The sequence below is a fragment of the Odontesthes bonariensis genome, chromosome 12 (genome assembly GCF_027942865.1).
Source record: "Odontesthes bonariensis isolate fOdoBon6 chromosome 12, fOdoBon6.hap1, whole genome shotgun sequence".
In the NCBI taxonomy this organism is placed as follows: domain Eukaryota; kingdom Metazoa; phylum Chordata; class Actinopteri; order Atheriniformes; family Atherinopsidae; genus Odontesthes; species Odontesthes bonariensis.
Window position 1 is genome coordinate 4,880,280 of NC_134517.1, and position 14,366 is coordinate 4,894,645.

At 43.7% G+C, this 14,366-nt stretch overlaps 1 protein-coding gene across 2 annotated transcripts in view; it reads right to left on the reverse strand.

The window, feature by feature from the left end:
* Positions 1–14,366, reverse strand: part of ptpn4a (protein tyrosine phosphatase non-receptor type 4a) — a 76,658-nt gene that overhangs the window by 15,169 nt on the left and 47,123 nt on the right. Inside the window, exons 6-11 of one of the 2 annotated variants that reach the window (XM_075478954.1) lie at positions 11,769–11,813; positions 11,332–11,384; positions 9,800–9,868; positions 6,368–6,488; positions 5,944–6,031; positions 4,243–4,331 (exon numbers count right to left, since the gene is read on the reverse strand). In XM_075478954.1, the coding sequence (XP_075335069.1) occupies positions 4,243–4,331; positions 5,944–6,031; positions 6,368–6,488; positions 9,800–9,868; positions 11,332–11,384; positions 11,769–11,813 (465 nt within the window). The remainder of the gene's footprint in view (positions 1–4,242; positions 4,332–5,943; positions 6,032–6,367; positions 6,489–9,799; positions 9,869–11,331; positions 11,385–11,768; positions 11,814–14,366) is intronic. The other variant, XM_075478955.1, reaches the window with a different exon arrangement.

Genomic DNA, 14,366 nt, shown 5'->3' on the forward strand with positions numbered 1-14,366 from the left:
GATACTTCCTGTCAGTGTTCACGAAGCTCATGCAAAGTTTGACACCTCCGGTGAGGCATACGTGCCTCAAAGTGCAATATAAAAAAAATCAAAATTATAATAAATAATTAAAAGCAGGAAAATCACTTTGTTTCATCAGGTCTAGACTTTGATTTACTGAACTTAACTCAGCGTAATTAACATCAAGCTTTTCAGGCATTTGAAGCAACCCAAAATACTTTAGAAAAGAAGAACTAAAACTATGGAAAAGATTAGCAACACTCAGAATGAACAATGTGCATTAACAGCTCAATTCAAAATACAGAATGATAAGAAAGATCAACAAATGATTGAAAAGCTATTTCAAAGTTTTAGGCTTAGATAGGAACTGGTGAAGAAGAGGAGCCTGAAAACTAAAGGCTCTTCCTCCCGTTTGGGTCTCTAACAAACCAACCAGCACTCTGAGAGCAAAAAGTTTTTTGGGGTTGATATGGAACAACGATATCTTTAAGGTAGTAGGGCACTAGACCACTGATGCTTTGTATGTGATGAGAAGAATCTTTGGTTCTATTTATCTTGTAATCTAGCCTAGTAAGCCAGACCCGTACAGCAAAAAGCTGTACAGGGGTCTAGTGACGCTGGATAGCAGTGTGGGCGGGATAAACAGCTGTCTGTCAAGTTCAACGCCACGCAATAGGATGGCGCAACAACCAATCAGAGCGATGAAGAAGTTTTACGTAGTCAACGCGACGGAATGTACAATGTGGTCAGTAGTCTATGGCCTGAAAAGCCGATTTCTCTTAAGCTCTAAACTCTGTAAACTTTAGCAACATTTGAAACATTTTCAGGCGAGAAAGTAGTCGCTTAGATCCCCAAGGTGTTGAAAATCTGACAAAATACCGGCTATTTACAATTTTGTTCCCACGAATTCGGCACTGCTAAAGCTAGCCGCAGTGAGCAACGCACTTCCGGTTTTGCCGTTTTGACTCCTCTCGTCCCGTTAACGGAATTTGACCGTTCAAATGCCTTACCGGAGAGTTTTGTCAGCTCTGAGACGAAGATCGGCCCGCTGTCTTTCGTACATCATGCTCGCAATTGACTGGGGATTGCTCTCAGATGTAAGTTTACTTCGTTGAGAGCTAGCTAATGGAACTTTTTTTTTTTTTTTTTTTTTTACCTCTCTCTGGAACTACACACTGAAACGTCGCACCTCTGTCGTCACTATGTAGCCCGGCCTCCGACCCCGCTGCTCACGATTTGATTGGCCTGATTAAGTTTTGATTTGGAACCTTGCAAAACGTCCACAAGTGACTAGACTAGCCTCGGAGCAAAATCCATTTACGGCCGCCAGGGGAGTCTAGATTTCTAGGCTACTTGTAATCAGGAGCAAATGCGTTTTGGGAGAAACGTTTTCTCCCTTGCCAGCCACTCAGTACTCTGGGTGCCGGGTTTTGGATCAATTGAAAGATTGTTAAGGAGTTATTTGGACACCCAGCTCAAATGGCATTACAGTACTCCAGCCCGGAGGTAAAAAAAAAGGTGTAGACCAACTTTTCAGCATCGCTTTGGGAAAGCATGCTTCTGATTCTGAAAATATTCCACAGATGAAACAAGATAAGATGCATCTGATTCATACTTGTTATCACAAGTGATCATTCATGCTTCATTTGTTGAACAGAATTTTGACAGCAATAGAGTCAGAACACTTTAACAACCCCATCGACTCTCATATAGCCACACAAAGGAGAGGCAGTATAAATGATGCCCCAATCAGAGGACCACACACACGTGCGGCCGCTGCAAACCGTCTGCTGATGAGCGGCGGCAGCAGCAGAGCAACATAATCCCCTCCTAGAGTTGTGTTGCTGCTGTGACTCATCGCTCCCTGCTAAATATATTTTACATACTTACTCACACACACTTGGACGGACAACCATACACATGCTTAGGCAGAGTGTGAGTCATAGCCCATCTAAGTGTGGCTCTGCTGCGGACAGAAACAGGAAAAAGGCAAAAATCTAAATGTGTCTCTCCAGCTCTCTTTACCCTTTCTGGTCTCACATCCTAACTGACACTAAGGCTGGAACAACGATATCTTTACGGTAGTAGGGCAACAACGCTCTGAAGCATAAATGCAGATGTCCGTTTTTTTCCTCCACAATTTATCTGCGTTCTCACGAGCGTCTTGGGGTGGATATCTGTCTACCCATGGGAACAGGGAAAACGTATAAAACTCGCAGTTTGCCAATGTAGTATGCACGCCCCGGACGTAGGTGGCAGTAGCAACAATACCTTTGGTATTGTTATATATTAATAAATATGAGAAATGCCTGTTTTGTGGCTATTTCCTCCGCGTCAGTTGGAAGAAAATGGCGAAGCGCGGCAGCAACAACAGTATGCCTTCAAACTTTGTTTGGACAGATGATGAGGTCCAGTTGCTCCTGAACACGACACTGAACTACAAAGCCAGGAAGGCAGTGGATAATGTGGATTGGGAGAGTGTCCAAAATAAATATAGTGAGATATGTGAGTCGTTAATGGAGAACTACCCACTTAACCTGTGCAAAAAACGCACTTCTGCGTTTTGAACTGTTCCTACGGCGACGAGAGGTTGGATCGTTTTAAAGATCTCCACTCTGGAGGGCGTTTGCGTTTTCTCCGTTTTGAACTCCTAAAAACGCCGTCGCCGTGTGCAAGATAGGCACATCTGTCGAAATGTTCTGCGTTTATCTGTCGTTACCATTGTCGTAGGCACGTAGCCTAAGAGGAAAATGGCAACAAGAAAGGAGAGCCAGTAAGAGCATGGAAAGAGCTTAAATACATGTAGAAAGGGTGGGTTTTTTTCTGTAGAAAGAGGATAACAGAAAAGCACTGAGCGTAGAGTTGAGGGACACTGTGGACTATTATGTTTCGCTCTTTCTGTCGCACACATGGTGCTCAGCAGCTGCTGGAGACACCACTGTTGGACTCTAAATTTAGCTCAACTGACACTGAGGGACTTTGCGTGGACTTAGACTCATTTGGACAGAGACGCACTCTTTATGCATTTGTTTACCACAATGCCAGAAAACAAAATTGCTCAAATGAACAAAAAACGCCCGTGTGCGCGCACACACACACACACACACACACACACACACACCAGCTGCTGTGTGCATCTGGCCAGAGTGTGGAGCCGACACCTCAGTAAATTATAATCTGGAGTTTGATGGGTTCCTCTCACACCCTCTGCCATATTAACATTTAGTCTCCCACAAAGCAGCAGCAGTATACAAGAGATTTCCAAAAATGGATTCTTTGAAGATAGAAAAAGAGACACAGAGACTGATGAGAGGAAGCAACAGAATGAGGAGAATGGAGGTCAACGAGCAGATATGATGTTTCCAGAAAATTCGAGCTTGACAAAAAGTTTTCCAGTCGAAGAACTATATGTAATCATCTATGTAATTCTAGTGAAGATCAAAAGAAGCTTAAACATCAAAATGCAATGCCAATAATCACCACGTGAGAGGTTTCAAAAATAATACGCAGCCAAGTTCTCTGTGAAAGGACTTTCTGGAGGCACTTCAAGTGGAGCTGGCAGCACATCGATGGGCAGAGAGATGGATTTGTGACAAGGACATCCACACTTCAAAGTATGAAAATATCAATGAGGAACACTTTTTTTTTTTAACACTATCAGAGAAGCTCAGCAGTGTTTCCCATCCACACAGACCCACTCATTTACACCTGATAGCTGCCAGGTTCCCTGCCAGAGTTCCAACAACCGTGATCTCTGAGCAGGTGGAACTCAAACCTCTGATCACAAGCTTCTTTTATTTACTCTGAAACAAAATTTTTTTTTTTTTTCGGTTCAAAAAGCGGACCTTAACATAGTTTAAGAAGTGCTCTTGTTTCCACAGCCATGATTACACATTCACTGATCTGTGACCAGTGTAACCAACTTCTTTCCTCAAAATAAAACATGGAGCCAACTTTCTAAAACTGAACAGTGACAAATTATATGATATGATCATCATCACCGGGTGTAAAGCTCTCACAAGAAGGATCCACAAATTGCCCCTCATCATACACGGCTGCACTCTGAGTAGGACACCATGTAAACCAAATCCCAAGCTGCCATTTTTCACCGTTTACAGTCTACTTTTTCCTCATCTCAGTTAAATACCAGGGTAAGAAATAGCATCACATAAATCTCACCACACAAACACACTTAGTGATGTGTGTTTTCACATTCTCCTGATCAATGTGTGTGCCACTCACCATGGGAAATAGTTGATCCGTACCCTGTTTTTGTAAACCACAATGCCAGCAGACATCACTCCGATGAGAATCTCTGTGTTACTCTGGTCCTGAGGAGAATGAAGCATTGTGTGTGTTGAAGACGGAGAGCAGAGCCAAAGAGGTGAAAAACAACAACGCAACACACCTTAAACAATAGAAAACCTTTCAAGAGGCTCAGGGGCCCGCTTTCGTATACGTCCTGGGTTACACCAACACAAGCGGACAGTACTAAATACAGGTGTGAACACAGGTGAATAAGGGACAATTACTCAGGGGTGGTCGGTGGCGTAGTGGGTTGTGCAGGTGCCCCATGTACAGAGGCTCCCGCATCGGACGGCCCTTTACTGCATGTCATTCCCCCTCTTTCTGCCCCCTGTTTCCTGTCTCTCTCTTCAACTATCCTGTCCATTAAAAGCATAAAAAGCCCCAAAAAATATAAAAAAATATTTAAAAAAAAAAAGAAGTAATCACTCAGACCACTGTCAGAGGGGGTCTTCTATGTATTTATCCACACTTGTTTAGTAGTCTGGATGTGTCCTGGACAACCTACTGATCTCACATTAGTCCACACGAGCAGCAGAGTTGGAGCCAGGATGTTTTCCAGCTCTACCACTTTACGGGTGGAAAAAAATATGTAAAGAGCAGTGTCCAAATTCGGCACCGCTGACGGCAATGTTTAAAAGATGCAACAGCACTGGCAAGGTGGACTCTGATCTTTGTAGCTTTTTAGTTGGAAACATGGTTTTCTTCAATGGAGTATTGTGTGGAAGTTTGCTTGTTCTGTAGTCAGCAGGGACTCTCATGCACCAACATGAATGTGGAAGTGGGCCAGCTGCCACATGAGCAAGGCAAACAGGGGGGGCACTGTAATGAGCTTCTTCAGAGCCTCACTGGTAAGAAGACTTGTGACACAGCATATTTGATCTTTTTACTTCAGCTGCTATAACTATAACTCATACACAGAATCAGCCCTCATGAGCATTCCATACATTTACTTTAAAACTGTTTGCCGACTTGAATCTATGTGTAAGCCCCAATATGCTCAATGCTTAAGCGTTACACCCTTCCATCCCATCATGACATCAGAGCTAATACTGCACCGTTCTAATTTCCTTCTTGAAATGACAGCCAGAGGAGGTCATGTTAGGACACCTAAAGCTTAACCCGCTCCTTTTTTAACAACTAACTATTAGAACTGAGAGAGAAAAGTTAAGGTATCCTAAACAGTGTTTTTAAACCTTTTGCAAATATCTGCTGGTATCATGATAAGAGCGAATGTCAGTGTGTGGCATTTCTGAGGAGTGTGAGCATCCACTGTAAACACTGCAGTTCCTCCAACCCGTTCTCGTTCTCAGTGCAGAGACACTTGGCTCTGGAGCTGCTGGCTTAATAAAAACAGTGCAGTATCATCCATGTTGTGCTGATGAGGATGGGGAAACCTGTTATGGACCGGAGCTTTTTCATTTCAGTTCTTATCATAATGGTTGAGGAGATATATAGACTAAATCATGTGAAAATGCTAAGAAGGAGCAGGGAAGGTGAGACTCTTGCTTTTCCTGTCGAGAAAAACCTGCTTTGGATGTGCTGAAATACGGTAACACACAAACACAAACTGTATGTAGAACAGTCTTTACCATGCACAGACAGGGGGTAACAGGCATGGAATAAATCCTTACTTACCCTTGCATAGTGCAGCTCTACCCCGTAGAGCTCCAGCGTGCGTGCTGTGTTCAGATAATTAAACTCTGACTGGGCAGGAGACAGACCGCTGAGAGGGAGAAGGGTACAGAGACAGACGGGGACGGGAGGTTGTGTGTGGGAGAGCAGGGAGTGGCGATGGCAGGGCAGTGTGGCAGAGGTATGGAGGGAGAAAGAGTACAAAGAGAAACAACAAAACACAGGCAATCAGAAATAAACTGAAGCAATGGGAGGGAAAAGGTCAGATCATCTGCAGCATATGGAGCCGTTTGTGCGTACATCTGCGAGTGTCGGCGCACAGTTAACTATGTAACATTGGGAGTTTTCTCTATGATCAACACCACAGGGAGAATGAAGAACTAATGTTGCACCAAACCGAGGTTCAGGACAGAGTGTCCCAGTGTACCTGTGCTGCTGGTGATGTTTGGCAACCTCTTTATGGAAGTCTTGTGGGGGGTTTGGGATGAAGCTGTACTCGGACAGATAGCCAGGACTATGATCCGTTTCACTGTAGTCCCCCAGCTCAGCTACAGAAAAGGAGAAAAAAAGAGAAATATAGAATTCAGTTGTGATGTTAAATGGAAAACATGCTAGAAACCCCCCTTAACCCCCCCCCCCCCCCAGATAAAGGTCTATGAACTGGATGCTGACAGCAATCTGGATCTTCACTCACTATTTTTTTCAATTTTGCATCACACCACAGTTCAGGTTTCCACTTTTCTGGGTATTTTTTTAAACTTGCACACAGTGCCAGCCTAATATTTCACTTCTAAAAGACGGGACTATGTGCAGTGCTCTTTTCACACCTCATCGGGTTACTGACCTGGTAATTATCGTTGTAGCATTAAACTGCAACTATTTGTTGACCTGTACACAAGCTTTCTTTTCTTTTTTTTTTTTCTTTTTTTTATGTAATACAGGCATCAAATTTAAAAATAAATAAAAAAAAAGATAAAACATTACTGCTGATCAAATGTTTATTTGATCAAATCAAATTTTCTTTGTACAATAATTGAATCAACAAAGGCTTTGCACACTGTTTTCATTATCATTTTTATAGATTCTACTAACTCTTTGAAAGAAGGTTGTAAAACTATTCATTAAATGAAGTAAATAAAGACCAAAGTAACACATTTTTACAATAAGCTTGAGAAATAATTAGTCTGTAAAATGTAACGCATGGGCTGTTTTCAGGAAGGAAAAAGCTTTGTTCACACTACAGGATTTTCAGGACAATTTTCAAGTCACAAACAAATGGCCCAGATCTGAGGCAAATCACAGACTTGATCAGCACTTGGGAAACACTCCAAAGACATGGGCTCGCATAACCATTCCAGTCTCTGACCCAATATTTAGCGCTTTTTATTTTTCAAGCGTTCGGAGGAATCGTTAAGTGAGCCAACAGATACTGCCAATGAGAGCAATAGATACAGGGGACACGACAGGGAGAAAGCCAGAGAAGGAAAATAATCACACAACCAAGATGAGCATGGAGGAAAAACTCTGGTGTGCTCAGAAGGCTTAGAAGAGTTCGCTGGGGACGGATCTTTGGAAAGAGGCTGAACAACCTGCTCAGCGTAATGAACAACACTGCACACCCTCTACACATCTCACTTATCAAACAGAGCGTCTTCAACTCAGAGGTTTCTTCAGCTTCTCCACATTGACAAGAACTCTTTCCTGCAACAGCCTTACAATAAGGATATCTATAAAGTATCATTCTACCCAATTTAAAAGCTGATATTTTAACTGGGGTCAATGTACAAAAATATATTTTGCCCGGTTGCAAATAATACAATTTAAGGCAAACCTACCATGACAACCAAAGGAACATTAGAACACCAAAATGTCAGTCTTTGTGTAATCTCCTTTTTTCCATGTGCTTATTTACACAGAAACAAAGTCATCTTAACAACCTGAAAGCACATTTTCTCAGTCTCTGACAATCCTTTTCCACTGGGAAAAGCCAGCATTATTACAAATTGTGCACATAAGATTAAAGCAAAGTGAAAGCATCTGGGGACTAAAGCCACAGCACTCATCTTATAGTGCGATAACTGCAGCCAAGTGTGACTGTATGCCTGTGCATGTTATCAGCTGAAAAAATAAGATAAAAACAGGCAACATAACAATATTACTGTATATAACCAGACCAGCTGGAACCTTAACAGAGTGATCACATACATTTAGTCCTCATCACAGGGCGGGGAGCTGGCACACAACAAATATTCCAAACTACAAATGACAACCATGTCTGAACTGGGAATAGCATTCATGTGTTGGAACTTTTTATTAAACGCAGTCCTTCATCAAGCACTTAGGCAGAGGCATTAACTGCGGCTCAGATAGACTGCAGAGAGGAATTATAACAATTTCATTCATAGATAATGAATTGAAAAGTGTTTGAAGACAACAAACAGAAAGAATTAAATGATTCGCAGTAGCTTTCAGAAGCTTCACAGATGAAGAACTAAAAGCAGATTCTATTAGCTCACTGGCTTGCAGCTGAAGCTTAAAAAACATCGATTCGCTCAAGTAGTCCCTTGACTGACCTAAGAGCTGGTAGCCTAAGTATATTGACCAAATAATCAATTGAAGCTTATACACTCATTGAGGTGTACACACCACAGGGGAGATATGCTGCTCAGCTACCACAGTAATGAACAGCGTAACAACTGAAGGGAAAAACATCGAGTATCTCGTTATGATAGCATCTATCTGGATATTTTAGGCAGCAAATGAACATAGAAACATGATGTCTTGGATGCAGAAAACAAAAAAGGAAAGAGCAATGATCTGAATGACTCAGAAAAGGGCCAAATTGTGACGGTCAGATGACCGGTCAGATATCTTAAGAGGATCACGGGCCCCCAATGGCGTCAATTCTCACCCGGCCTTCAAATTCATAAAACAAGCCAGTTCCACATCAGCTGTTAAGGTGCCCGATACCACAGGACTCGTTCTGAGGTCTGATGTAGCCAAAGTTTCCACGGTTCAGAGCTTTCTTAGTCATGAGGATCCACACATGGTTAAAGTGGTGGTTTATCAGTTGTATGAGTAGGCTACTGTTGGTCTAACTACACATCCCGTTCGATGTAAATAACAGTGAGGGTGAGAGACGAGTCAGCCCCATCTCTGTTTTTATCAATCGTTTGATGTGAAATCCATATTCAGATGCCAATCTGCTTTAAGTGGGAGAGACAAGCTTGAGCTTGTGGCTGCTTCTGGTGACAGAGCTAACCCCCAAAAAAGGAAAGAAACAGACAAGATGTTGAACTCTCCATTTTTGATGATGTATTTACTTATACGGCACGTAAATCAAGCGTGCATGTATCCATCACTGTCAACATGAGCCAGTTACACAGAAACCCACTTAAAGTCAGTTTGGAATATGCAAAAGTGTTGGATGATGCAACATTTGATAGAGATAGTAAAACTGCAATAAACAAGCTCACATCACCTGCTCTAAAAAGAAGCAAATGTTTTAATTTGTCTTTACATCTCCTTTTAAGGAAGAGGTTGCTGTGGTTTGGGGTAGTTTTTTGAGTCAATCACAAAACCAGAATTTACCAGGAGGGATTTGTGATGATTTGAGAATGGAAGCTTTAGTGTGGGATTTAGTCATCTGTGCTGGCACTTGGGCTGAATTAGCAGCATAGCAGCTGCTTCAGGCCATATTTCCCCTCGCTCTTTCGTCCCTGAAGCAAACATTTATCTCCATAATCTGTGCTGGCACAGTGAGAAGTGACAACATGGACCGAGCAAAACTGTGCGTGCGTGTGTCTGTGTGTGTGTGTGTGTGTGTGTGTGTGTGTGTGTGTGTGTGTAAAAGCCGTACTGTCAGGGTGTTGCTTGTCTAGGTCAAATCTCTTCTTTGACCTATATACTGTAGCTGTGCTCGCAGAATCTGCCACAGAGGAGGAGCACAGAAGGATATGAGGGGAGCAAAGAGGTGTGGGGTTAGAGGGGGGGTCATTAGTGCATAGAGGGGAGGAGGGGTACAAAGAAAGGGATGAGGAATACTTCAAAAAGAAGCAGGCAGAGGGAAAAAGAGACTGCATGAAAACAATGAACTGATGTATAAGAGAAAGAGGATGTGACACGGATAGACCACTGCGTCAGTAGTCACCATCATGATGACAAAGGGCCAAGCCAGCATTTAACACAAACATTAAATCACAGCAGCAGATGGGATTCACTCCTAAAGTGAACATCCACTAACACAGACACACACAAGGTTTACCCACACAAAATAAAGTTGGTTTCAGACAATAAAATGGAATTTTTTAGAGCCATTTTCACACATAATATATATCAAATTAATGTTGGCATTCAGTCATTTTTCTGTTATTGTTTGTCACCATTCATCAGATGTGCCAGTGAAAGTGACAAACAGAGCCATGGTGTTCATGTGAAGCCATCTGACAGAGTCCATAGGCTGTCGCAATAAGGCTATGTAATGTTACAGTCCTTTACCGTTTTTTGACAACACTATGTCATGTCACCAGAAGGACTCCTATCAGCATGCTTAGGGTGCAGTAGTTGGGTGAAACACAGCCACAGTGAACGGATGCAGCTGAATAATCTGCCTTTTTTACATTTTAAGCTAGCTGAACAGTAGTTTTTTGGGGGTTTTTTTTGTGAGGGTTCCATTGCACCACAGTAAGATTGTAGCTTTATTTCACCTGAGGAAACGTTCTCCACACAATCAGAGCAGGTTGTCAAAAGATAAGCTGCATCATCACACAAATCTCTGCAAGTCCCGGAGATACAGTTTTTATTTGATCAAAATTCATTCATCACACTAACAAACACAGAGCAGTGTGTTAAAATGGCCATGGATAAGAGCAGAAGCTGCAGCTACAGTTCAAACACTTCTCTCTTGATTATTTGGCTCAGATCTGTGCAAAGTCATTATTAAGATATTATTTGATCTATGCGACCTGTCAATTTGCCCTAAGCAGTTGATATTATGTCAAATGAACCCCCTGCTGCTGTGCATACCTCTCTGTTACTGGGTGTGACGCAGTCAGACTTCTGTCTTAAAATGTAACGGAAAGGCTCTGGGAGGATAATTCACACATGGGGTTTGGTTTGCCCCAGATTAACAGAAAGGAGTACATGTGTGAAAGGAGCTTAGGTTGCTTACTGCACAAAGCTGCAACCTAATACAATATGTATGTCACTGATGGTAGAATAAATATCACCACACAGCTTAAAAGGAATCACTGTGGTTTCAGAGCTGCAGTAATAACTGCACTCCAGCAACCACAACCACTCCATTTAACAGTGTGTGCAGCTAAAGAAAACCCTAATGAATTGCCTTTCCATTGTTATGTGGGACGGCTGTACCCAGGGAGCAGTACTTACATTGAACAGCATAGGATGCCAGCAATGCGGCTGTGTTGTGAGGACAGGGCAACCTGGAAATCACAAACAAAGATGCATTTACACAGAATAAACACAAATAAAAACAGAATTCATCATCGGATCATAATATAAGATGATTAAACACAAGCTATTTTCAAAGTACAGAGATTCCTCATTTTTGATAGCAACAGAAAAATGTGTGCGTGTGTGTGTGTGTGGGGGGGGGGGGAATTCATTTCATTGTTCTGAAAAGAAACCAGAGAGAAAAATAGAACTGAAAACAAGAATCGGCATGCTTTGGCTTTTACACCCACAAGCATATGTGTCATGTATATACACCCATCCCTCTTCCAGTCACAGACATCTTGCTTTAGGAGGCAGAAAGTTCCACACTGTTTATTCAACAACATCTAATACACAAAGTTGGACATACTCACCTTCCAGTTAATATATCCTGTTTGATCTGAAGAAAATATTGGTACCTGAGGGGGGATAACACACGCATTACTGTAACAGAGCGGGGAACCATCATATTAAGCTCATTTACCTGAAGAAAACTGCCTAATATTTCTGTTATTAGTATTGCTCAACAAAGCTCTGCTGTGCACCAAACAACTGAGGTCATATATACAGCGCAACAAAGCCGACAGGGTTCAGTTCAGATCGTGGCACCAGACCGGCACGTCAGGTCCATGACTTACTATTCGCTTTAACAAGACCATGGATAAGAGATGGCATAAGCCCAAATAAACACCAGACAGAGAAGGTTAGGCTGAGCCGACGCCTCCTCTGAATGCTGTTTAATAAAAGGTGCTGTTTGCAAACAAGCAGGACAGAGAAACACACTGGTTTCTTTTTCCTTTCAGGGGCCTGCAGATACTCAATAGAGCTCTGATCCTTGAAATTAATTTGCAATAATAAGATCCTTCCTGTGGTTCTCATACCACCAAAAAACATGCATGTCGGGTTAATTAGTGACTCTAAAATTGACCCTAGGACTGAGTTTGAGCGTGAACTTGAGTTTCTTTAAGGGGGTATAGAAAAAGGACGGATGGAAGATACTTCCAGCTCCTCCATTTTAAGTCAATGCCCACATCCGTGTTTCCATAAAAGTGTGGTTGAAAAATAACAAAATGCAAATAGTTCTAAACAATTTAAATCAAATATTCCACTTAAATTTGTAGAAAGACGACATAAATTCTCGGGAATTTTTCTGTCAATCCATCCATCCATCCATCCATCCATCCATCATCTGCCGCTTGTCCGGGGATCGGGTCGTGGGGGCAGCAGCTTGAGCAGAGAAACCCAGACGTCCCTGTCCCCGGCCACTTCCTCCAGCTCTTCTGGGGGTACCCCGAGGCGTTCCCAGGCCAGCCGAGAAACATAGTCTCTCCAACGTGTCCTGGGTCTTCCCCGGGGCCTCTCAACGCCCTGGCTGCACCTAGAAATTCTGTCCATAAGAATTATGAACAAAATCGGTGACAAAGGGCAGCCCTGACGGAGTCCAACCCTCACAGGAAACATGTTCGACTTACTGCCGGCAATGCGGACCAAACTCTGACACTGGTCATACAGAGACCAAACAGCCCATATCAAGGAGTCCGGCACTCCATACTCCCGGAGCACCCCCCACAAGAGTCCCCGAGGGACACGGTCGAACGCCTTCTCCAAGTCCACAAAACACATGTAGACCGGTTGGGCGAACTCCCATGCACCCTCCAGGATCCTGCCGAGGGTATAGAGCTGGTCCACTGTTCCACGGCCAGGACAAAAACCACACTGCACCTCCTGAATCCGAGATTCGACTATCCGGCGGATCCTCCTCTCCAGTACCCCCGAATAGACCTTACCAGGGAGGCTGAGGAGTGTGATCCCCCTATAGTGATCCCCTTTTTAAAGAGGGGGACCACCACCCCAATCTGCCAGTCCAGAGGCACTGCCCCCGATGTCCACGCGATGCTGCAGAGGCGTGTCAACCAAGACAGCCCTACAACATCCAGAGCCTTGAGGAACTCAGGACGGACCTCATCCGGGGCCTTGCCACCGAGGACTTTTTTGACCACCTCGGCAACCTCAGCCCCAGAAATGGGAGGCCCCGCGTCCGAGCTCCCCAACTCTGCTTCCTCATCGGAAGGTGTGTCGGTAAGATTGAGGAGGCCCTCGAAGTATTCCCCCCACCAACTCACGACGTCCCTAGTTGAGGTCAGCAGAGCCCCGCCCTCACCATACACGGTGTTGACGGTGCACCGCTTTCCCCCCCTGAGCCGCCGGATGGTGGACCAGAAACTCCTCGAGGCCGTCCGAAAATCATTCTTCTCATTTTCTGTCAATATATTTGTAAAATATTTTGATACATTGCAAAATGTATTGACTGATCCATCCATCCATTTTCTATACCCGCTGAATCCGTCGGTCGGGTCGCAGGGGGGCTGGAGCCTATCCCAGCGGTCATTGGGCAAGAGGCGGGGTACACCCTTGACAGGCCGCCAGTCTATCACAGGGCCACACAGAGACAAACGAGACAAACAACAACCACACATGGTCACACTCACTCCTAAGGACAATTTTAGAGACATCAGTTAACCTAACATGCATGTTTTTGGACAGTGGGAGGAAGCCGGAGTATCTGGAGAGAACGCATACACGGGGAGAACATGTAAACTCGACACAGAAAGGCCCCAGCCGGGAGTGGAACCTGGTGTGGTGTGGTGCCAGAGCATGTGAACGGAGCGCAGCGCAATTCCCACTCAGGAGGATGTTCGCTCATTCGCTCCCCGCTCAAAGTTGCGCTAGGACGCTCCGCTCAAAACTCGCTCCACGCTCACCTTAATTTTCCTGCTGCTCAGGCGAAATCGCTCCACGCTCGCTCAAATTTTCTGACATTTTTACTTCATGTAATTATGACAGGGCCCTGGGACACACGGCGTTTGATTTAATGATGTGACCGGTGTATTGTCTTATTTAACTGGCTGTTAAATTATCGCCACTGTAACGGTGGCTCTGACGTACAAAAAATAATGTTTAGAAAATGTTGG